At 31.1% G+C, this 25,124-nt stretch overlaps 1 protein-coding gene, 1 long non-coding RNA gene and 1 pseudogene across 3 annotated transcripts; 1 reads left to right on the forward strand and 2 right to left on the reverse strand.

Moving 5' to 3' along the window:
• Positions 1 to 5,785: 5,785 nt before the first annotated feature.
• On the forward strand, positions 5,786 to 6,708 carry LOC145004048 (uncharacterized). The gene has a single exon (XM_078962948.1). It carries the CDS (start codon positions 5,929 to 5,931, stop codon positions 6,589 to 6,591), a length of 663 nt encoding a protein of 220 aa, XP_078819074.1. The 5' UTR covers positions 5,786 to 5,928; the 3' UTR covers positions 6,592 to 6,708.
• Positions 6,709 to 19,973: 13,265 nt separating this feature from the next.
• On the reverse strand, positions 19,974 to 20,603 carry LOC145005089 (uncharacterized). Its single transcript, XR_013662500.1, has 2 exons — positions 20,364 to 20,603; positions 19,974 to 20,285 (listed from the first exon to the last, which is right to left on the reverse strand). It is a non-coding gene; the product is annotated as an uncharacterized LOC145005089 (long non-coding RNA).
• Positions 20,604 to 21,284: 681 nt separating this feature from the next.
• LOC145005088 (diaminopimelate decarboxylase 1, chloroplastic-like) lies at positions 21,285 to 23,871 on the reverse strand (annotated as a pseudogene). Its single transcript, XR_013662499.1, has 8 exons — positions 23,342 to 23,871; positions 23,082 to 23,256; positions 22,844 to 22,993; positions 22,605 to 22,766; positions 22,319 to 22,504; positions 21,989 to 22,111; positions 21,778 to 21,867; positions 21,285 to 21,591 (listed from the first exon to the last, which is right to left on the reverse strand). The product of XR_013662499.1 is annotated as a diaminopimelate decarboxylase 1, chloroplastic-like (transcript).
• Between the last annotated feature and the right edge of the window lie 1,253 nt (positions 23,872 to 25,124).

Here is a 25,124-nt window from a genome sequence, read left to right on the forward strand (position 1 = left end):
TTCAGCTCAGAAATCGAATTTCAAATCAGTCGATTTTTAGCAGAAACAATCTAAACGAGAATTGAAGATATCATTAATAGCAGCCCAACCGCCCAACGATATAAAGACAATCGAAAACGGACTCTGGATAAGAAAGTTATGTATTTTATATGAGCTTTAATAGTTTAAGCCTGTGTGAAAAAAAAATATACAAAGTTAGCCAATGGAGTCTAAATGAAAGTTGTAGATCTCGTCGATAGATTTTTGGGGATATAAAGAATGTCAAAAACGGATTTAGTGTAAAGAAGTTATGCAATTTTGAAAATATGAGAAACGGCAAGCATGTGCACGTCGCGTATAGCTTGCGTCCGAAGCTAGCCACGCTGCCCCACCCAAATTAGGACACGCGTCTGCTAACCGGTAGACCACCTTCAGCCTAGTGTACATTGCACAAGCCTAGGGTGCGCGGCGCACATCGTTTTTTCACCTGTAAATATTTCGCTTCGTATATGCTTTCACCTCTACACCCCTACATACTTTCTCTGTTGAGCAATCTTACCTTTTAAGCCATTTTCTCTCTAGCAAAGTTACCTTTAAACCATTTTTTTTGTTTTTTTTTCCATCTTAAAAATTTCTTTGCATATACTTGAAGATACTAGTGTTTTTGTATATTTTTGTTTTTTTTTATTTTTTTTGTTTTTCATGTTTTTTTATTTATTTTTAAAATAAACATCAGTTTGAGTTTTAATGTTTAAAAATTATAAAAATTTAAGGATTATAATATTTGTCATTTATACTATTTTGAATCATACTATTTTTGAATCATAAAATTTTGAATCAAATTATTTTGAATCATAGTATTTTGAATGAAATCATTTTTCAATCATATGATTTTGGATCAAATAATATATGCAATTAAATATAGCTTTTGATAAATAAAAAATATGGATCATTATATATATTGAATCATTTAGTTTTGAAACATAAAATGTATAACTAAGGATTATAAAATATTACAATATAAATATTTTTAGAATATAACAAACTAATGATCATAAAGAAGTTGAATCAAAAGTATTTTTGAATCATAAAAATTTTGAATAATTACATTTTGGATCATATTATGTTAAATATCTTTTTAAAAACTAATATTTCTTAAAACTAAAAACATATATTTCAAAAAAAATTCTTAATTTTTTACACAAAGTAACTAGTATATTTAGTAAAAGTATCACTTAAATTTTTATAATTTTTAAAATTCTTTTTCTAGGTTTTTTTTATAAAAAAAAAAATAAACAAGTAATTTTTTTTAATTTTCATAGTTGTGCTAATTTTATAGAGAATTAAATTTCTAAACCTTTAGTTTTTTCGGTTTTTATTTTTTAAAGAAATAAAAAATTATGATCAAAAAACAAAATGTTGAAAAAAATACTCACTAAATGAGAGTTTGATATGCAACAGAGAAATTAAAGACGAAGGAGGGAGGAGCTGAAATGAAACGCGCATTTGGGGTTGAAATTTTCTTTTTTTCCCCTTTATATATTTAACTTCCAAACAATTAACATTTGCCAGAAAATATCAAAATCTTGCATATTATTACAAAAACATCATATTATATTTCGAGATTTTGACAATAAATAAAATTAAATAGTAACCTTTCATTTTTTTTTCAATCTTACGACAATGATTTGTCATCGCAGTTTTTGTCACACCCCGAAACCGATGGCGGAAACGTTCTGAGGCGGAGGACATCATGTATAGTATCACAACCAATGTACATAGTAAGCATAGTAAACACAAAACATTACATTACATAGCAATAATTACATTTGTTTGAAAGTAAAGATATACATGTTTTATCTATACAATAGTTTGAACAAAAGTGAAGACGTGTCTGCTAAAACGCTCCCTCTTCTCCAAAAGATCGCGGGTACCTGTCTAATGTGGACCTGAGAATACAAGCAGTTTGAAAATCAGCATAAAGATGGTGCGTTCATAAGCAGTTTGTTTTAGTAAAAGAATAAGTTTCCTTTGGTTTTCTGAAAAAGTTGTTATCCAAGAAAATCCTATATTTTCTTATAAGAAGAGTTGAATTATTCGTTAGTTACACAATCTGATTAAGAACAGTTTCATGATCCCAGGAAAAACCCTTATTTTCCTTAAAAGTTTGTAGTTTGTTACCGATTCGAAACGAAGTATACAAGTATCTACCCTACTTGTAACGTTTAAGTAAATTATTCTGAAAGCCGAATTATCTTTGAAAGTACATTAGTTTCAATACACGAACTATGGAAGATAGAAAAACATATGTGAATAAAATTTGTTAATTTAATACGTATTTTGAGTCGTATAACCATACTAATTTGACCCGTGACCTCGTTGACATTCTTCAGACATCGCTAGAATCCAAAATTTGTCACCCCAGGTGTGCCCGCCTAATTGTAGCTAGCAGTTAAGGTGTGGGATTGTCAGTCCCGAATAGATCTATCCACAAATTTCACGCTCTCCACCCTGGAGACTCTGGTTATACTTCCGGAGAGGATTTACTGATACCTCGTAGGGAATACTGAAGACTAATCTCACAAGCTAGTATTACCAATTCACGGAAAATAGATCGTTCTCGAGTTTCGAAATAGTTTGGTAAAATATAAATAATCAAATACGAGATAATTATTCAACGAGATACTGTAGATTAAACATGGATAAACTAAATCAGTCATAGTTTTTGAATCCATAAAACCAGAAATGTCAATCCTAAATTATTCCCTTAATAATTTAAATGATTAGACGAGTTATAAATCGGATGATTTGATGAGTTCTCATATTGTTTGAAAGCTATGTAATTGCCTTCTGAAAACTTCCCTTATGCTCCGCATATTACAAAAGGGATTTAGTATTTAAAGATTGTCAGAAAATCATATAATTACAACAGTTATACATTTTCAAAAACCTTTATGATTTGCTTGTATCCCCCACCCCCTGAAAACATTGAAAACACGGAAAAAAGTGTAGGGGTATGAACTCACCAGTCGAGGAATGTGTCGATTTGGGTGCTAAACATCAGTTTGGGGCTTGAAAACACGCGAGGTTTCCTATGTAATATGAAGAGATACACATTTGTATCTAATTAGACCTTGAAATACTAATTAATTAAGAATATACACTCCGAGGCGCGAAAACACTTTATATCAAGTGCTTAGAATGAGTCGGGTTGTATCTAAGGGTGTGTAAGGCCTAGATAAGGAGTTTACTCTTCAAGAGTAAGCCCTTAGGGGATTTTACGGTCAAATAACCATATCCCCATGAGTTTACAATCGTAAACTCATGGGTGGTGTATTTTTGGATGTTTGAAGGTCTAACAATGCACAAAGGAAGGTTCTAGGGTTGATTCCTTGGCTTAGGAAGTGATTGGGACTTGAATTGACCTAGGAAAAGGAGTTTACGGTCCTTGGGGAGTTTACTACCGTAAACACATGAGTTTACGGCATTAAACTCATGTTTGTCCATGAATCATGTGTTTTGGTGGTTGTAGGTTAAGCATACAAAGTTCTAGGTCCAATTCTAAGCCATACAAGGCGTTAAGGGCACTTTAACACCTCTTGGAGATGATTATGGTCTAAGAAGGAGTGTTTACGATCCAAGAATGTTCTTGGGCCGTAAACTCAAGTGTGACTCATTTGTGTATAATTTGGTGCATCTCATGAAGGAATATAAGGTTCTATGCACTCATAGAGGCTCATAGAAGCTTTTGGAGGTGTTTAAGGGGCAATCTAACACCTTAAAAGGTGTTTATGGTCTATGAATGAGGGTTTACGGTCCAAGCATGTTCTTGGGCCGTAAACTCAAGTTTACCCCCTAAATGGTAAGATTTTGGTGCTCTAAGTCCATTCCTGCAAGTCCAAAGGTCTTAACTAAGCACTAGAAGTGATTTGGAAGGGTTTTGGGGCTCCAAAACCCCATTTATAGGTGTTCACGGTTTTGGGAGGTTCCTAGACCGTAAACACAAGGTCTTGGTCCTATTTCATGATTTGAACACGAATTTGAAAGCCAAACATGTTATATTATGAGCTAGGATGGATTTCTTACCAAATTGGAGCTTAAAATGGATGATTTTGGATCAAAGTCGAGTTTTAGAGAGAGAGTAGTGAGAGAAAGTGTTTTAAGAGAGTGAAAAAGCTTCAAAATATGGTCACTCAATCCCTTATATAGGGTTGAGTTTATGGCCCGGTGGAAATCTACCCAATACGGACGTTAAACGAGGCTTATGGTCGTACTCGATTTACTTATTTGTAACCCGACGGAATAAAACTTAAAATTTTCCAAATAATAATTTGGGTATTTTCATGTGTTTCTAACGGGTTTGAATACTCACGAGGTCATAATGAAAATCTCAAATTAAATAATCTAATTCAGGATGTAAACAAAACAAATCGATAAAGACGAGTTTTATTGATAAATACGGGTTACAGCGATGGAATAAACTTCGGGTTGTCACAGTTTTCATTTATTTTTTAATGCTCACCCGAGAATATATATATATATATATATATATATATATATATATATATATATATATATATATATATACACTAGCAGTGTACCCGCGCAAAGCGGCGGGGCGTGTAAATTCTTTCGGTGATATGTTTCCTCTACAAAAATGTTATATTACAAAAGAAAGTACATATCGAAGACAAAATAATCAAAATATGGTGTTATTTGGGAAATGAAGTCATTTTTTGTTCCTAGACGGTAGGCTTTATAGCAGAGGAGAGAGCAAAGAGGTATATGCGATTGGAGGGATATTTGAATCAACATGCTAAATTTAAGGATATCTAAAAGGGTTCAAAATTTGAATGAATCCGAGATTTGAAGGAACCATATCAAATTGTTGAGAAATATAAGGAGATTTGATGATAAATATTTGAATTCAAGATATGGTTAAAATTTAATATTATTTTATTAATAATTAGTTGTAGTATTAGCTTCATCATTTGGATGTCTTAAAAAATATTATTATTATAATCAATCTATTTTTAGAACTAGTTAGATTTCTTTTATAAGATAGTATATATATATATATATATATATATATATATATATATATATATATATATATATATATATATATATATATATATATATATATATATATATATGAAGCAGGGCTTTTGCAAGGATAAGATGAGAACTAAAAAAGAACAAAACCACTTAATCTCTAATACTATTTGACATGACAAGGTCTATAGAATAAAGACTAGTAAATGTGGAATAATAAGAACAAATTTATAAACGACTCACGTAAATAAGTAAATGAATAAGAACTAGAATATATGAAGAATATAATGAGAAATGTCTCTTGTATTGATGAAATGAATGGATCTGGTTCTATCCCTAAAAGCAACTACACTAAATTACATACAATCAAAGCAACCGATATTACATATTTATAATGTGTGTTTGGAAAGAACAAACAGAACCACAAAAGGTACATATGATGACCCTAAAAACTACGTTGTTCCGGTATCAAATCTGGTTTATTTTTAGGTTGCATGACACGGCATTGCTGTACGGCTTTTACTTCGGAGTTTTCACCTCTTCGGACCTTGCTATTTAACTGTACATGAGATGATAATAATAGCAATAGTAATAACGAACATTAATTATTCTAAAATGGTTTTTATTGGAAATCTTTTTCTATAGTGACTTCAAAAGAATATAAAAACTTTGTGGTTTAATAGCTTTTGTACATAAAAATGGAATTTTGGATAATGCAACTCTCTTTGCTATAAATACCACGCCCCCACCACCTAAACTTCTTCACTCAAATACCAAAAACAAAAACACTCTCAAATGATCGAAGTTCTCAATCCTTCAGCGATCTAATCACAAGTCAAAAGAGGTTGTAGGCTAACAAACAAAGAACACTCCATCTCGAGTTTCAATTGGAAAATGAATTCTATCGATTTGAGATTGGAAAAGACCAACGCCATGTTCCGATTCCGAAGGTTTCAAAGTCTCACGAATCTATTTCGATTCATGGAGATGTTTGTTTTCTTTGTGTTAGCTTCAAAGTTATCTTGTCAACTTCCGTTCGCCATTAGAGTCTCCGTTGAGCATTTCAAGGGAGTTTCCTTCGCTTTTTTTAGCCCGAGGTTTGTTTTTGTTATTGGAAACGTGATTATCTTGATTCTATTATTCAAATCTCGAGTTACTGAAAAGGGTGATCTCAACGGAAATATCGATGTTTACGATGAGTATGTTAAGAGATGCGAGAAGAACGTAGGAAACCCCAGTAACATTTTAACTGTAGCTACTACTGAAATTGTTCCGAGTGAGGAGAAGAAGATTTGCAGGAGTCAATCGGAGAAACTTATGATCGTGAATAGAAAGGGCAATCAAGCTCACCGGGAATTAAGACGCTCGGTGACGGAGAGAAACATATCGAAGAAGATTGATCGTGGTGGCTGTGTGACTGCGGTAGAGGAGAAGAGTTGCGCAGCGGATGAATTGAGTGGCGAAGAGTTCCGGCGGACGGTGGAGGCATTTATTGCGAGGCAGCAACAATCACTTCGTGATGAAGAGTTGACTCAGCTAGCATATATCGGTGCATAAAGTGACAGTTCTTTTTCTTCTTAGAGAAAAACTAAATTTTAGTTTAAAAGAAAATAGAGAATATCTTGCTTGTTATCCTTTTATTGGTTAACTGAAATTGTATATTATGTTTATCTATTTATAAATCTCTTTATAAAGGAAGTCAGTTAAAATGAATATAATTAAGATAAATCATCTATTTTAAATTATATGATAATTTGAAACTCTTAAACTTCTTGTTTTATGTTATTTAAATGATTATTTATATATATAAAAAGCATTTGGATATATATATATATATATATATAGGTTCAGGTTCATTTGAGATCATTCTAATTTTGTGATACCGTGAGACCAAATCTAAAAATAATTTTAAAATACAAAATAAATTGAAAACCCCAAAAATTCTTTTTTTAAATATTATTTTCGGAACTTGAATTAACTAAAAAAATATAAAAATATATAAAAAAAAATAAAATAAATAAAAAAATTCCGTTTTTTTTATTGAAAAATACGTGAAATATTCTAAATAGAATATTACACTGACATATTCTAAAAAATAATTTTAAAATGCAAAATAAATGGAAAAATCTAAAAATTCTTTTTTTAAATATTATTTTCGGAACTTGAATTAACTAAAAAAAATAAAAATAATTCTATTTTTTCTGAAAAATACGTGAAATATTCTAAATAGAATATTACACTGTACATATTCTAAAAATAATTTTAAAATGCAAAATAAATGGAAAAATAAAAAAATTCTTTTTTTAAATATTATTTTCGGAACATTAATTAACTAAAAAAAATAAAAATAAATAAAAAAATGTGTCTCACTGTCTCACAAAATATAGGTGGTCTCAAATGAACCTAACTCTATATATATATATATATATATATATATATATATATATATATATATATATATATATATATATATATATATATATATTAGTTGTGAAACTTATATATTATATGGGTTAATTTTCAAAAAAATAATTAAATATGAAGATCTAAATAATTGAGAACTTTGAATTTATAAGAAAATAAGAAAAATAATGAATTGTTAAAATTAAAATGTTTTTTAACTTTTAAATTTAAATAAATTAACAAAAGAAACTAATAAACTTTAAATTAAAATTTTTGAAATTAAAGGTAAGCTTATTAATGAAATTGATATTTATTTATTATTATATTTATTGCAATTATTATATTAAAAAATATTATATGAAATTTAATAAAATAGGAAAATTCATAAATGACATTTGGAAAGAAAAAATTAAAAAAAAAACTAATTCAAAAATACCACAAATTGATATTTATCAAATTGAATGAGAGAATTCCACTATATTTGTGAAACGGAGAGATGCAATCCTAGTCATTATTTAGTATATTAAAGAAAACATTTTTAAAATTCAAAATAATTGAAAATATTCGAAAATATTTTTTTCAAATATTATTTTCGTCATTTTTTTATCCAAATAAAAAATAAAAATAAAATAAGTAAATAAAAATAACTGTTATTTTTAAAATATCTGTGAAATATTCCAGTACAATATTAGAATATTCGAATAATTTACATATCTCACAAATCTAATAGAATAGTAGAATATTCTAACATTCTAAAAATCACATTATAATATTTACACTGTAACGTATTTTTCAAAAAAAAAATGTAATTTTTATTTATTTTTTATTTTTTTAGTTAAATAAAATGACGAAAATAATAATTAAAAAAAAGAATTTTCGGATTTTTCCTTTTATTTTTCATTTTAAATTTCTTTTTGATTACGTCTTACAATCCCACAAAATTAATATGGTCTCAAATGATTATATACATGTGTACACTCCGCACAAACTCGTACATATATTAGAGTACAAGTTATGAAGTCTCTTAGCTCACATGTTAATTTCAGTTAAATAAAATGAGATGATGACACCAAAATCACTAACATTAAATTCATAAGTAAGCATTTTTTAACATCAACATTTTAAAATTTAATGTAAGTTTCTACAAATGATATTAAATATATTTTTAAATAATAAAAACTTACAAAAGTATAAAGAAATTGTTTTTACATATATCTACGTCCTTATCAGTTGATATTCTATATTTTGATTATGATTATTAGAGTATTCATGTCATTAAATATTATTGGAGATTACAAATTCCGTACCAAATTTTCTTGGGATGGGAAAAAATACTTTTTATATTCTATTAGCATGATAAGACTAAGAGTAAAATATATGTTAAATATAGTAAAAATCATTACAAAGGAAAACAAAAAATTCCCTTAGTAAGAACTAGTTGTACGATTCATATATGAATTAATTTTTTTCTAAAAAAAATAAATATAAATATCAAAATATTTAAGAATTCTGAATTTATAAGAAAAATAGTGATTTTATTATAATAGAAATATATTTTATCTTTTAAATTTAAACAAATAATTTAAATAAGAAAAAAAAAACTAATAAGCTTTAATTTTAGGAAATTTGAAATTAAAAGGTAAGTTTCTTAATGAAATTAATATCCATTTATTACTATATTTATTGCAATTATTACATTAAAATATTACGTGGATCTTAATAAAATAAAAATAAAACTCATAAAATAACATATGAAAAGCAAAATTAATTCAAAATAACATTTAACAAATTGAATAAGAATATGACATATGGCAAACAAAATCTTCATTTATTAAAGAGGATATTCACATACTAAGGAAAACAAATTCACTATATACAAAACTTAAAATCTTCAAAAGTTTCCTTGTGCCTTATTTTTGCCACCGATCTATCTTCAACAACCTTCATCATTCAAGAAGTTTAATTCATAAAATGTTGCAAAAGTCACTTCATTTTGAATTTTGAATGTCAAACATCATATTATTCAAACCCAAAATTTCTCATCTTTTTGGCTTCCTTCTAGCAAACGAAAAAAATAATAAAAATACAGATATTCTAGAAAGTAACTGTCGAACAATTTCGAATGACACCAGAAATTGCTGATCAATTACAGATTACAACTTAAAATGTAGTGGTTTAACTTCAAAATATAGAAATTCAAAATTAACCTACCCAGTATTCATGTGGGCACATTTTTGAAGTCATGCTCATACAATCTGCACCAGTATCATGAACTGCAAGCCATGAACCCTGTAAAGATGAACTTTCTATATAACCATGATTATTAAATCAATAATACGAAACGGATTATGAAAAATAAATATAATAATAAAAAGTAATGGTGGAAGAGAGTACAATGGTTGGAGCAGGAAGGACCCGGTTAAATTGGCATTTTTGCAAACTTCTTGATATATTTCATGGCCCACGACATCAAAAGTTGAAACCACAAAATCGTCTGGTGGAAGCGAAACCAGCATTCATATAGATTATACTCAACTAGGTAAGTTATATATGTTTTTTGTTAGTTAATATAGAAAGTATAACTTAATTAGAGAAATTTACGCTTAATTACCTTATCGATTACTAACCTTTTACAAATATCTCACATTTATTTTTTCCATCCGTTTTCCAAAGTGTGTCATACTCTCGTATATTTTTTTAAAAACAAATATTGAAGCAGCATTTTGTCAAGATGGAAACTCGGTGTTGTTTTCTTTACTTAATGGAAGTTGTAATACTTATATGTGGTTGTTTTTATTAATTCTTACTTGATGAATGAACCACTTAATAGAGAAAATCTGGTAAAGAAAATTTTCGACATCAAGTCCTAATTACTTCTTAAAAATTGCCAACAAAACTTTCTCTAGTGAAGAAAGTGAACATATATAAGTCATGAAAAAAAATCTTACGTGATATGCATCATAGAGGCTAGGATTGAAAAGCTCAGCCACGCTACCATCGATCACTATAAAGTTCTTTGTGTGGTATGTTATTACACGCTTGACACATTTAACAAGACAACAAGTATTCACAATCAGCGACCTACCAGGTGTGATGATAAGATTAAGGTTTTGAGACAAACCCAGCTTCCGAACCTTAAGCAAATCAAACATAAACACAATTTTTCTGCTAAATGTTGAAGATTAACAATAACCCAATAGTGATTAATTCTATGCATATATAAATATAATTCTTACTGTGTCAAGGAGATTTCGTGGTTTAGAATGAGCGATACCAGTATAGTAATTATTGATCCCAAAATCACATCTAATATCTAAATAATTAATATTAAACCCTTGTGTTCGAATTTCATCTATAAACTTCATCATCACTACTACAAACTGGCAAATAAAATACTCTTAATAGAATACAGTTGCATAAGAATTCGTATCATATTAGAGATAGAGTACTATTCACAAAAAACAAGTCGTACAAAATCAAATAGAATATTGTTTTCATAACCAATAGGACTTTATTTACATACAAAAAATACAGTTATTTTAAAAATACACATATATAACACCACTAGACCTATTATAATAACCATTGTATCTTTTTTTTTTACAATTAAAGATTTTTTTAAGAATATCAAAATAGCTGGAATGCACCATTTTTTTCTCTCCCACTCGTGTTGATACGGATATTTATTAGTTTTATAATCAATAATACCTTTATGAGTATACCGAGGGTTTATATGCCAAAGGTACTCATAAATTTTATTAAATCATAAATTTCTTTTCAATAGACATATAGAAAAATGAGTGTGACCTCCAGTTGCTCCACGATCAAAATTTTGAGGAATATCCTACCAATTTTCAAAAAACTAGTACCCCATGATCCATTAGATCATGGTAGGAGCAATTTTACGCGCGTATTTTTCACCGCTATATTCAATTTTAGGGTTTAAGGCTTAAGAATACAGTTGACGGGGAGACCATAGATATCAAACAAAATTCTGTTAGAACATCGAAGAGCAAACCACTATGACGAAAGCAGAGAGCAGTCCAATTGTATTGTGAGAACATTTATCACACCCTAAAACCTGAACGGTGGAAACGTTCTGGGGCGGAGGACGTCATGTACAATATCACAACAATGCATAATAGTAAACAAGCAACAACATCATCCATTGCATTAATAATATAATTTAATACAGTTGTTCTGTAAAATTTATAAGACACCAAAAATATGAATCAAAATAAGAGATGAGTCTTGAACGTGCTCCATTTTTTTCAAAACCTGGCATCGGTACCTGTCTACTGATGACCTGAGAATACAAGTTATTTTGAAAGCGTAGATCAGCATTAAAGCTAGTGAGTTCATAAGTATTTTAGTGTCATTGCTTGTATGATAGTGTTTGTAGTACATATTTGTAAATGGTTGTAAATGGTTGTATCTCCTAGAAAATCCTATATTTTCTACTAAAAGCAGCCTTCTACCAAGGCCCGAATGTTTTGTATGTTGTTTGTTTGTAAAATGGTGTAATTTTCCCCAAAGATAGACTATCATTACCGTTTATGTGAGAAGATCACAATTTGAATGTAATGGGAAAATAATATTGATGTACTTGTAGTATTGTATGTAAGTAACTACCAATGTACTAACTACCTTAAACCAGTTTGTTAATTAAGGTAGAATGTGATATGATTGTAACCATACTTAATCGACTAGTGTAACACGATGCTCGAAGACGTCGAAATGGTATGACATTAGTCACCTGTAGACCTACAGGTCCCACTGTAGCTATCAGCAAGGTGTAGGATAGTCAATCCCGTATAGATCTATACACCAACTCACGCTCTCCCTCCAAGAGACTCTGGTTGCAAAACGTGACACAAAAATTGATTTCCATGCCATGAAGTAGTGGCTCACATTAATGTTATAGTGTTCTAGTGTTTATATAGTATGTTCTAGTGTTTGTATGTTCTCTCTGTACTTGTGTAGTGTATGTTCTCTTGGTTTCTCATCATAGAATGTTCTCTTGTATAGTGTAGTGTATTGTATGTTCTCTTAGTTTCTCATCATAGTATGTTCTTTCTATCTTCTCAAGATAGTATGTTTGTATCGACTCATGAATGAATTGACTCTTGTATATTTCATTGTTCTAGTAATAGTAAGTAGTGACTTCCTAAACTATACCTATTATAGTTTACTAGTAAAGTTGTTTGTATGAATGAACGTGTTTGACCACCTTTGTTACCCAAAGGTATTGAATTGAATGTAGAACTTTGATATCTATATACACACACATAATATATAACCAAGATTTAAAAGACCTTTGGACAAACAACCTATACCCTAAGTCCACAACCAAACAAGGAACATGAAGTAAGGCGAGCTATTAGTCCAAAGTCCTTTCAATCCTACTTATATAACTATATTTATACAGGCATGATTTTGAAAAAATATAAGTTTGAAAGAGTTTAATAAGGAGTTTTTCATATAAAAGGGTTTGTAAAACGATTTGAAGCAATTTGTTTGAAAGTATAGTTTGAAGTATAAGAAATTTGTTTGTTTGATAGTTATTAATCACCTGTGATTGATATAATAACTATAATGTTTCTACTTGTATTCCCCCCCCCCCCCCCCTGATAAAAGCATTTAAAATCATTTAAAAGATAAGTTAAGGGGTATGAACTCAACTGCAATGAGTGATAGGAATGAAAGATCGGTTTGTAGGATGCTAAGTGTCAAGTGATGACTTGAGCACAACGGATCCTAATAAGCATATAATGACACATATATGTATATGATTAGTGTTTGAACAACTAATCATGCAAGTAAAGACACCCTAGGACATATAAAACACTTAGATTCAAGTGCTAGAAGTACCAAGGGTTGCATATGATGGGTGTATGGCCACACCTTGGAGTGTACGACCAAAATGGTGTGTTTCATGGGTGTGTACGGCCAGAGTGTACGGCCCAAGTGGGTGTGCGGCTGCACACTCATGGTGAAACATGCCCATGAGTCCTATTAAGCATCTTGGAAGTGTGTCTTGACCAATACTTAGCCTTAATGGAAGTTTGATGTTATTTTGAGACTTAAAAAGGGTGTATACGGCCACATGGGGTGTGTACGGTCGTACAATCCTTAATGATCATGGTTTGGATGATTTCTAAGGAGTAAAGCTAGTAAGTAACAAGCATGAGGAGTGGTAGTTACAATATAGAAGCCTTTAGGGGTGTTTGAGGTCCAAAAACTTAGTAGGTGTTCTTGGTGTTCTTGAAGAACACTTGAAGATCTAAACAAAAGGAGTAATTTCATGGATGAAATGATAGATCCTAACTAGATAGTGTAATGAATCATCAAATCAAAGGAAGAAACACTTACAACTTGAAGATCTAGAAGAGAAATTGGATGATACTTGAGAGATAAGTTAATTTCTTGGCTTAGAAGTGTGAAAAGAGGTAAATGAAGGCTAAGTCTCTCATTTATACATGAGAGTGTACAGTTGGGATGGGTGTACGGCCGTACACCCATGTGTGCGGCCGCACACACCTCATGAAGGGGTGTTTGGCTCATTTAAAAGGTGTTGAACTCAAATACACTCATCCTTAGCCTCATACCTTGGTTATACTAGGTTTAGAACACTCAATTTGACTCTAAACAATGCTAGAAGATAGCAAAAACAAGTCTGACCTTGATTGATTTGAATAGTGTACTAGATAGAAATTTCGGGTTGTCACAGCATTTCACAGGTAATTCTTCTAATCGTCTTTTTCCCCTATTTCATGAACGAAACCCAAGATACAAGCACAAATTAGTGTGATAGTATCAAACTTTTCAAGTTCTTTTCTTTCCTGGTTTTTGTACATATAACAATTTGTAACTACTCACTTTCAAGTAGAGCTTTAGTATTTTTTTTTACAGGAAATATAACTGATAATTCGTATTCTGGTTCAACCCGAAAGACTTCAAAGAAGGATTAGAATGTGTTATTTTTTATCAGGGCTCGATAAAGGAGAAAAAACTCGAATTCTACCAAAATGTATCTATGGATTTCGTGTTGAATGTATTGATATGTGGTTTCTTTCACATTTGACTTGTCCGATTTGTAGAAACCTTGTTTCCGATCAGATTGAAATTTTAGTCGATCATTTGCTTGAAATTCGTCAAACACAAGAAGAATCAACAGAAGATTCAGATTCACAAACTTTCCCAACAAATATCTTGTTTTGGGGAGATGAAACCGAAGTTAGCACGTTGACTTCATAATTTGTAGAAGCTAACAATCATCATCAAACACCTATTTCAACTTCTGAACCATCTTCTTCTGAACCATAATACACATTAACGATAACTTCCATAATATGTATATCTAAAACTATGTTACCTGGTTTTGTAGGCATATAATGGATAACCACAATGAAAAAAAAGTGTGACACTGATATGGGGAAACCCAAAAAACAAAGTGGATTTGAAAATTAAACTTGACGAGCTAGGCCAAAATATTGGATCGAACCAATCTCAGTTTAGCAATTATTGTGGAATCATGGTAAGGACGAGGATTTTTATCCTCATATTGCGTTGGGATGAAGTTCCTAAGGCTAAAATCGATGAATTGTGGTTAAACATTAAGGTATTTGTGTGACCCTATTAATTGTACTTTCATTTAATTCATTCATTCATTCATATAAGATAAACATTGGAATATAGAAGATGATAGGCACAAAAAGCAAGTACTAAAAATTTGCAATCAGTCATGGAAGGCTTACAAGAGAAGGCTTGTTAAAGAATACCTACAGAAGGGTAGAAATCTAGTACCTAAATATACACACCTAGATGAGCCTACATGAAACGCTTTTGTTCAACTTAAAACATCACCAGGCTTCCATGTTTGTCTCACTTTACCCCTCTTTATATGATAATAGTATATTTCAATGTTTCTAATTCTGCTACTTACTTCTTTCAAGGAAATAAGTAGCAAATCTACAGAGACTACAAAGTTGAACAAATATCCGCCTAAGATAGGCCCATGTGGGTATCATGGTATGAAACCTCAATGGGAAAAAGAGATGGAGTCTGGTGAGTCAATGGAATTCCATAATATAAGAAGTGAACGTGCAAGGAATTTTATCCTTGCTATGTTAAAACGTGATCCCATAGGGATATACTCGTTACCTTCTGATCTCTACTCATTGGCATCTGAATTGATAATTTAACTATTCATTAAGTAATGTTATTTTAAAACTATTTTGGATTTAATTACCATTGTAATTTTATTTGGACTAAAAGATTGAAAAAGATACCCAATTATCTCATGGAGATTGGTGAACTGATGTGCTTACAGAGGTGTTAGGACCCGAGCACCTAGGTCATACGAGGGTTGTTAGGCATAATCTTGGCTTAAGACAATCCATGCCTAGGGTTGATAAGAAAAAAGGAAGAGCCATGATAAATATAAATTGGAAGATATTAAGGAACAGATGAAGATCGAGGTTGAGGCTATGATGGAGGCCAAAATGGAGCCAAGATAAAAGAGATGAATACTCAGATAGAAGATATGAAAACATATATGCAACTGTTTCGCTCAAAGAATGAAGGCATACACATTACCAGCCCGGTGTTGAAGAAAAATAGTTTCGTCTCGACAGTATCATATGGGTTGGATGGGATAAAGGTAATCATGTGTTTTTTTCTTATATACAGGATATTTGCTCATATATTAACATATAAATTATTTTTTTGCAAACTCCTATTGCTTGTGAGTTAGTGATACCATATGGCGTGAAGAACCAGAAATGTGCAAAAGAGATGGTCTTTCCATATGGGAATGGACAAATATATTCAGTTCCTTTAAATGAAAATCATTTGAGGGTATCAATAGACAATATCTATAATCAATATGATTATATCCCTCCTTCTGTCTCAATCAAAGAAGCGAGTAAGTTGTATGAGGTGCTTCATGGTATTGTTCAGTGGCCAAGGAATGCAATTAAGATCATTTAGGTACATAGAATTATCATTAGTTTTGTTTAGTATTAGAGTAATAAATAGTTGTGCATACATCTAACTTGTTAACAATCCTTACAGTTTAAGCCAAATGTTGAACAAGATAAAAGATGTTCCTCTCTACAGGTAGTTGTCGACCCGATAATTTCTCTAACCTTATTATTATTATTATTATTATTATTATTATTATTATTATTATTATTATTATTATTATTATTAAAGTTCTTAAGAAAATGAATAGTGAACTTGTCATTTTTTTTGGTAGAATTTGGATAAAGGTAATCATGTGTTTTTTTCTTACATACAGGATATCTGATCATATATTAACATATACATTATATTTTTGCAAACTCCTACTGCTTGTGAGTTAGTGATACCATATGGCGTGAAGAACCAGAAATGTGCAAAAGAGATGGTCTTTCCATATGGGAATGGACAAATATATTCAGTTCCTTTAAATGAAAATCATTTGAGGGTATCAATAGACAATATCTATAATCAATATGATTATATCCCTCCTTCTGTCTCGATCAAAGAAGCGAGTAAGTTGTATGAGGTGCTTCATGGTATTGTTCAGTGGCCAAGGAATGCAATTAAGATCATTTAGGTACATAGAATTATCATTAGTTTTGTTTAGTATTAGAGTAATAAATAGTTGTGGATACATCTAACTTGTTAACAATCCTTACAGTTTAAGCCAAATGTTGAACAAGATAAAAGATGTTCCTCTCTACAGGTAGTTGTCGACCCGATAATTTCTCTAACCATATTATTATTATTATTATTATTATTATTATTATTATTATATATATATATATATATATATATATATATATATATATTAAAGTTCTTAAGAAAATGAATAGTGAACTTGTCATTTTTTTGGCAGAATTGGTCCTTGTATTATTGTTGGGCTTCAAAGTTAGAAATAGTAAATTTGAATGTTTTTTGGCAACTTTGATCTTCATTCTTTACCCATTTTGACACTTTTGGTCATTGCAATCAATATTTTTACACTTTTTAGGAAGATTTTAATATTTATATTTTGGCCACAAAACTTTAACGATTTGACAACTTTGATCCCTTTTTTAAAAAGTTGCTAATTCCTACCCCTTTAACTCTTTAGCCATTTTGACACTTCTTGTCCTTGCAATCAAAACTTTTACATTTTTTTCATAAAAACATGAAAAAAACAGTCCGGGGCAAAGCCCGGGCTTTTCATCATTACACTTTCTACGTCTGCCATATTTATCGATTCGGAAACAATATTGAAAGCTTCTGGCCTCGCGTAGCGGTGGTGACCTTTCTAGTTAGCTATTATATGTATATGTTAAATTGTACCAATATATCATAATCAAAGAAATTTTTAATGTTCATACATAAACAAAGCAACCTCGCATAACCAAGAGTGTGCCAATAATCTTGATGGGTGTTATGAAGAAGACCAAGCCAGCAAAGGAAAGTTTGATACTACATACTTCTAATAAGAAAGTCGATCTAGAAAAAATGCCCCTGGTCATGAAAAGAATAATATATAGACGTTTAATGAATCGTGAAGCTCGTGATGATGCGATTTATGTTGAAGCCGAACCCAGGATCCTTGGAGCTTAGAAAATTGAAACTTACTTTTACCCCGAGGAGATTTTACGTCTGTTGAATAAACAATTGCTTGATATTAGTGTTATAACTTGGTTTTAAATGTAAGTAAAAACAACAATGTTTAAATTATTTTCGTTTATAGTATTTACATTTATAATGTATATTTTCTGGTTTGTAGCATGTTACATGCAATGCTTGAAACACGTGATGGGAATAAAGTGAACAAATATGCTTTCATTTCCCCGAGTGAGATTCAGGCAACGATATACGAGTCAAATGGTGAGGGTGTTGTAAGTTACATTGTTGATGCAATGCGCTTTCATAAAGACAAACAGTTTTTTTTTCGCACCATATTGGCAAGGGTATTGAACCTTACTGATTTAATTTTTATTGGCTTTATTTCTTTATTGTGTATACTAAAACGTATTAACATTACTAGATTGCATTGGATGTTGCTAGTAATCTGCCCTAACCAAGGCACAGGGTATATCTTGGAGTCCTAATAAAATCCGGATGAGACGCCCGTGGAGAACTACATAGTCGTGAAATATGTCGAAGAGTAAGAAATCTTTTTTTATTTCCGACCGTTATTTCTTTCTATAGCTTTTTTATTTTTTTTTTTCTAATCTTCATTTTAGGGTTGTTGTAAGGCTTAAGGAAGATATTGACACAACACATCCAATGAATTGGATACTTGTCAAGGTAAAATTACTTCATGGGGTAACCTGCTTCTTGTTAAAAAATTTTAATACAAACTAATACCTGGAACACATAACTGGTTCCATCATCAGATCAAAACCCTAGGTTCAAAGTAAAAGTTCTCTAATCCTTTATTGTTCATATTTGTAGTGCAACCAACAATCATCAGGTTAGGAGTGCGGTTTTTACGTGATGAGATGGATGTTTGAGTTCGTGTTGACTCGACAAAATGAATTCTCAAACAAAGTAAGTATCTTAAATCTTTCCTAATATGTTAAACATTATTTATTAAATTATAATTTATTTTTTAATTTATATATAGAACATCTAGAACGATAAAAAACCGTTTCCGGATTGGGTGTTAAAATAAATTAACGTTATGTGGAGTTTAAGGTTTGAGAGTAAGTATTTGAGTCAAGTGTCCCTTTGAAAGGTTAGTTATTCTTAGCTAATTGTTTATTGTATCATTTACTTTAATGTATTTGATTATTATAACATTGCACTTGCATTTCATTTTATACAACATTGTACCTAAAAAAACCCATCAAGACATTGTACATTTAAAAATGAATCTACTGTAGCATCGTACTTTCAAATCTTTATCTTATTAGGACATTAAACTACGAAAAATATATATTGTAAAAAATACTTTAAATTTGGAGGATCTTGCTATTATGGGATATATGTCTCAATGTGTAACAATAGGAAGAAATGGTAGCACGATGTCTTAATAAATGAAACTATGTTGTTATTTCCTGCAATTAACTCAATTTTTTCTTCTCATGACAATTATATGTTCCCTTTTTTCCATTAGTCGCAACTTCTAGTTTCTTTTCTTGTCTTATGTTGCAGGTATGTGGGCTGCAATTATGGAGTTTGAAATCTACCATATGGATCTATTTTTCTTTTTATATATTTAATTTTTCATTGATTAGGATGGACAAATTGGGTTTATTGCAAATTATGTTTGAATTGGATATTCTTAATTTTAGAAATTAATGACTAATCATGCTTTTGTTTTGACTTTTATATAGTTTCTGTTTGTTCATGAAATGTCTGTGTGTACAAATTATTTATAGGCATGTTTTCTTTATAGAAAAGTGTAATTATTGTATTTAATTTATGAAATATATTTATTTAGAATGTCCTTAGGCAATAAGAAACCGTACATTACAATATTTTATAAGGAGTACAGTTACATTGAAAAAACAGTATTCTGTGTCTTATTAAAGAATAAGGCTACATTTAAAAAAAACCCTAAAATCATATCTTATAATGATTATAGAGTACTGGTTTTGCAACCGTATTATGTAAAAAACCGTACTTTATGATGATTGTAGAGTACACTTTTGCAACCTTATTGTATTATCTAGAAAACCGTACTATATAATGATTATAGAATACGGTTTTACAACCGTAGTGTATTACATGTTCGAATAGGAAACCCCCCTTATAGAGTACGGCTGCAAAACCGTATTCTATGTTTCATTTTAACAGTATTCTATGTGTTATTTTGTAGTAGTGATATTGGCTACAGCGTCTCTCAAAATGTCAACCTAAAAAACAGTCAAAGATTGGTCAAATACCTAAAGAAAACCTACAAAGAAGTGATAACACAAATATGTAGAATATACCTTGGTAATGGTGGTGGATCCAAGGTGGCAACTAACCCCAACTAGCTTAAGTTCATCATGGTAACACGACTTCATGTCATCTAGAAAACATTTCAACTCCGCGAATGTTCTACCAGATTTGGAGTGGGCCTATTGAAAAAATCTCGGATATGATTATTTTCATGTTTTTAATTATTGTAGTACAAAGATACATGGGCAAGGTATGCATGAAATATAAAAAGAGATGTAAAGAGGGGTTCTTTTTACCTCTGGATTATTAACTTCATATATAGGTAATCAACTATACACAATTAGTTACTCTCTTTTGATTGTATATACACCTTAACTCCATAATGTCCGTATTAAGAATTAGAATATACCATATCCTTAGAGTCAAATTTACTTATTGAAATATACACTTTTTTACCTTTCTTTTTGGTTCGCCCTAGCTCCTTAAAACAATAATTACCTGTTGTGCATGAATATGAGAGATCGGTGGTTACACATATATAACCTTAAATAACCTTAATCCTTTTCCTTATACATATAATAATGGTGTCATATCTCATATGCATGAGTTAGCAATTTACTTTCATTGATTTGCCTATTATGGTATTCTCTACTTTAATATAAATATCTTCAAGTTACTGTATTGTACTTTCAAAAATCTTCCAAACTATAGCAATATCATCAAAATACCAAGGAATTTTCACTTCAAAGTAGAGAATTCCTTGGTATTAGTTGGTAGGTAAAGTTTGTTAATTGGTAGCTATGACAGTTATCTCAACTGCCAAATATTAAACGGGTACAATAGTTCTTCAAGAATTGCAATGTTTCATGTTGTGTCTCTATAAATTTGTGTATGTTAAGAAATCTTTTTGCACACACACCTTTATTGTAGAAAATTTCAGCAATTTTTTTATGTTTCTTAACTCCAACAGATTATAGTAACTATGTTATTCACATCAAATACCATGTTGATAATACGATAACATGTGAATTCAGACTCCAACTTGAAAACCCACAAGTGAATTACACTACAACTTCAAAACATCGCAAAAAAAAAAGGAATTCGACATTACCAGAACTTGAAACCTTAAAATCCATGAATCCGAGATGCAAAAACAGAGTAAAAGATAAAGGCCTTCAATCAAAGTTAGATTAAGATCTAGAGTCCCTCAAAGTATCTCATATGATCTTCAAATGTCTCCCCATGCCTAATTTTCGCCACAGATCCATCTTCATCAACCTTCATTAACAACATTCACAAAAAAAATCAATTCATGTTGACTTTCAATAGTCAAATTGTGCATTGTTCAAATCCAAAATTCTCATCTTTATCCCTTCCTTCCATCAAACACTCTAGGTGAAAAATAAATAATTACAAATTAAAATATGGTGTTTGACTTGAAAAGTCAAAGATGAAAAAACATACCCAATACTCAGGTGGACGCATCTTGAGGTTGTAAGTTGATGCCATGCTCATGCAGTATGCACCCGCATCATGAACTACAAGCCCAGAACCCTGTAAACATCAAATTCTCATCATTAATCATTATTATACAAATAAATAAATAAATAAATAAATAAATAAAAAATAAAAAATAAAAATTATATTAATGAAGAACAAAGGAGGTAGAACGTACACTGGCGGGAGAAGGAAGGTCCCTGTCCTTCCCCAAGAAATCAGCTGACTCGCAAACGGGGCCCACAACATCAAATGTTGAAACCGCAGAATCAGGTGATGGAGGTGAAACCAATTCTATGTGCTACATTTATATTAAATTTAAAACTAAAATCAATATTCTAAAAAACGTTAAGCACTTAATCTAAACAGTACTTATACATGACTATTTTTTTTATTTGAACTGGACAAGTTGATTTGATCGATTAAGCCAAAAAAAGAAATGGCTTAATGTATTAAGACACCAACCATTTACGAATATTTCGTTATTATACAAATGAGAAAATCTTACTTGATAAGAATCATATAGACTAGGGCGAATAAGTTCAGCCATGCTTCCATCAATCACAATAAAGTTCTTCGTGCCATTTGTTTTCACACCCGTGACACGATTCACAAGACAACAAGTATTTGCAATTAGCGACCTCCCAGGTTCAATTATCAGATTAAGATTTCGCGACAAAACCAACTCCCTAACCTTAACCAAATCAAACATAATAAAAACAATATCAACGATTTGATATCATCATATCAATTATTTAAATATATAAAAAAATATATATATATGTAACGCTTACTGTGTCAATGAGATCCCTGGGTGTAGGAAGAACAGTACCAGTATGATAATAATCAATCCCAAGACCACCTCCGATATTTAAATAATTAATATCAAATCCTTGAGCTCGAATTTCGTCTATAAACTTCACCATGATTGATGCAGCATCTCTGAAAATGTCAACCTAAAAAAACAGTCAAAGTCAAACCATGGTCAACACAAAAGGGTAGATGATAATATGATGTTTTACATTTAAAATACCTTGGTGATGGTGGATCCAAGATGGCAATGGGCGCCAACTAGCTTAAGTTCATCGGGGTATGACTTCACAGCATCTAGAAACCATTGTAATTTCTCGTTTCTTATACCGAATTTGGAGTTTTTGTTTCCAGTTGCAACATAAGGATGGACCTATTTGAAATCGATTGTAGATATTGAGTTATTGGCGTTATAGAGATGAAAGATTTTTGAATTCGATGTGAGAAAGGGAATCACAAACCTGAGGGTCGACATCCGGATTGATTCTGAGCAATACATTAACTTTCTTCCCTGCGATTCTTGCAGCAGATACAATGTTATCCAAATCGAATTCACTGTCAATGTTGACAAATACGCCTTCTTGAGCAGCGAGAACAAGATCATCCAAAAGCTTCCCGTTTCCATTGAAAATGCACCTGTTATTCGCATCAAAACACATACAAATCGAATCAAAATTTGCCAAATAGTTATTACTAGTTCGTGAAACTGAAAAATAAGTACCTGGTAGGATCAAAACCAGCACGAATGGCTAATCTGAGTTCATTTCCACTAACCAAAACAGCTCCACAACCCAAATTCTTCAAATGTTGTAAGATCAAGAAGTTGTTATTGGCTTTAATTGCATATCCGATAATCGAATTCAGTCCCTCCAAAGCTTCCTTATAAGCCTCGACGTTTCTAGTTATCTGAGGTTTACTGTAGAGATAAAAGGGCCTTCTTTCAACAGCCTCCATGACTTCTTGAACTTTAAGACCCTCACAATACAAATAGCCATCGTCTTTCTTGGTGAAGCAATGTTGAAATTTCTGAGTTGCTGGAGGTTTTTGTGATATGACAGCTCGGATAGCGAGTGTGTTTGGAACCGGGTTTATAAGAAATTAAGGTTTTGGGAGTGATCGGTTTCGACGATTGATTTAGGGTTTTGGCGAAAGAGAGTGATTGAAATTGAAGGTGGGAAGAAGAGGCCGCCGCCGCCGCCATTGGTGAGGGGAAAGTAGTGCAGTGTTTCCTCTCCAAATAGGAGCAAGGGTTTTTACGAGTTAGGTAGCTTTAAAACGTTTGTATCATTTAATAATAACACGTGTTGGTGACCTTTTGATTGTTTTCTTGTGGTAGACAAAACTACAAAATTGGTCCGTGTGATTTGCGAAAAGTTTTGGATCAGTTCAAAAAGTTTTCAATTTGTATGGAAGAAGCATTAAAATCAAAAAAAAATTTAATTTTTATCTAAAAAACTTAAAAAGACTATTATGCTCTTTCATTTTCTTTTTTACATTTCTTTTAATTTATTTCTTATTTTATTAATATTAAAAATAATGTAAACCCCCACCAACCACACCACCTCTCTCATCATCATCATCATCATTATCTTCTTACTTCTTCTAGAAAATCAAACAATTACTCACGATATATAACTACACTTCAGTAAAACGACCATGATACCCAACTACACTTCAGTAAAACGATTACTCAAGCAATCGTTCCTCTAGGTGTGCGTGAAGATCGTTATGCTGAAACAATTAGGTCAGTTTCTTTTCTTCTCACTCTGAATCGATCGCATGTTTTGATAGGTGTAACAAAATTGTGAAGAACAAAGTATTATGAGTGTAAATAATTGAACCGGGTATTTTTTTTTTTTTAATCTCGAGCTTCAGGTGAAGATGCTAAAGAATAAGGGTAGATATGGTGATTCTTATCTTGTAGGGGATGAGCTTAGATTTGTACATTTCGAACACCAAGCCTCCAAATCATCATTAGATCTAACATAGAGAATGACATACGAGTTCAAGTGTTTTCGGATTTCAGTATATATGTTGAATTTTTGAATGTAAGCTTCAATTCCCGTCCATGGTCATTTGTTCTTGAAGGTGAGCAAAAAAATTGAAGAATCAAGTTTTTTTAAGGGTCTCCTTATACGTATAATCTCTTTGGAAAGAAGATTGGGATAAATCGATTACTGTTTTTTTTTTTTTTTTGGATCATTCATTCTCGCAGGTAGAAGCCACGAAACACTTTCCCCCTCTCTCTTTGATTTGGGTTTTTTTATTTTGAGAACTCATTAGGTTATTGTCCTACTCCTCCGATAGGAGTTGAATACGAAGAGGTGGAGCCTTGAACTTGCACCAAATTTTAAGTGAATCTAAAAGAAACTATGCTTGCGAACTGATTGAAACTTCAGATTTTGGTTATAGGTTTTGAGGAAATTGAACGACAACTTGTTGTGTGTGTGTGTGTGAGAGAGAGAGGGGGGGGGTGGGGGGGTGGGAGTGGGGGGATAATTCTT

Source organism: Lactuca saligna, chromosome 7 (genome assembly GCF_052625555.1).
Source record: "Lactuca saligna cultivar CGN05327 chromosome 7, ASM5262555v1, whole genome shotgun sequence".
Taxonomy (NCBI): Eukaryota; Viridiplantae; Streptophyta; class Magnoliopsida; order Asterales; family Asteraceae; genus Lactuca; species Lactuca saligna.

Bases quoted from the DNA above. Each gene is read 5' to 3' on its own strand.
- LOC145004048 (XM_078962948.1), top strand. From the start codon at position 5,929: ATGAATTCTATCGATTTGAGATTGGAAAAGACCAACGCCATGTTCCGA.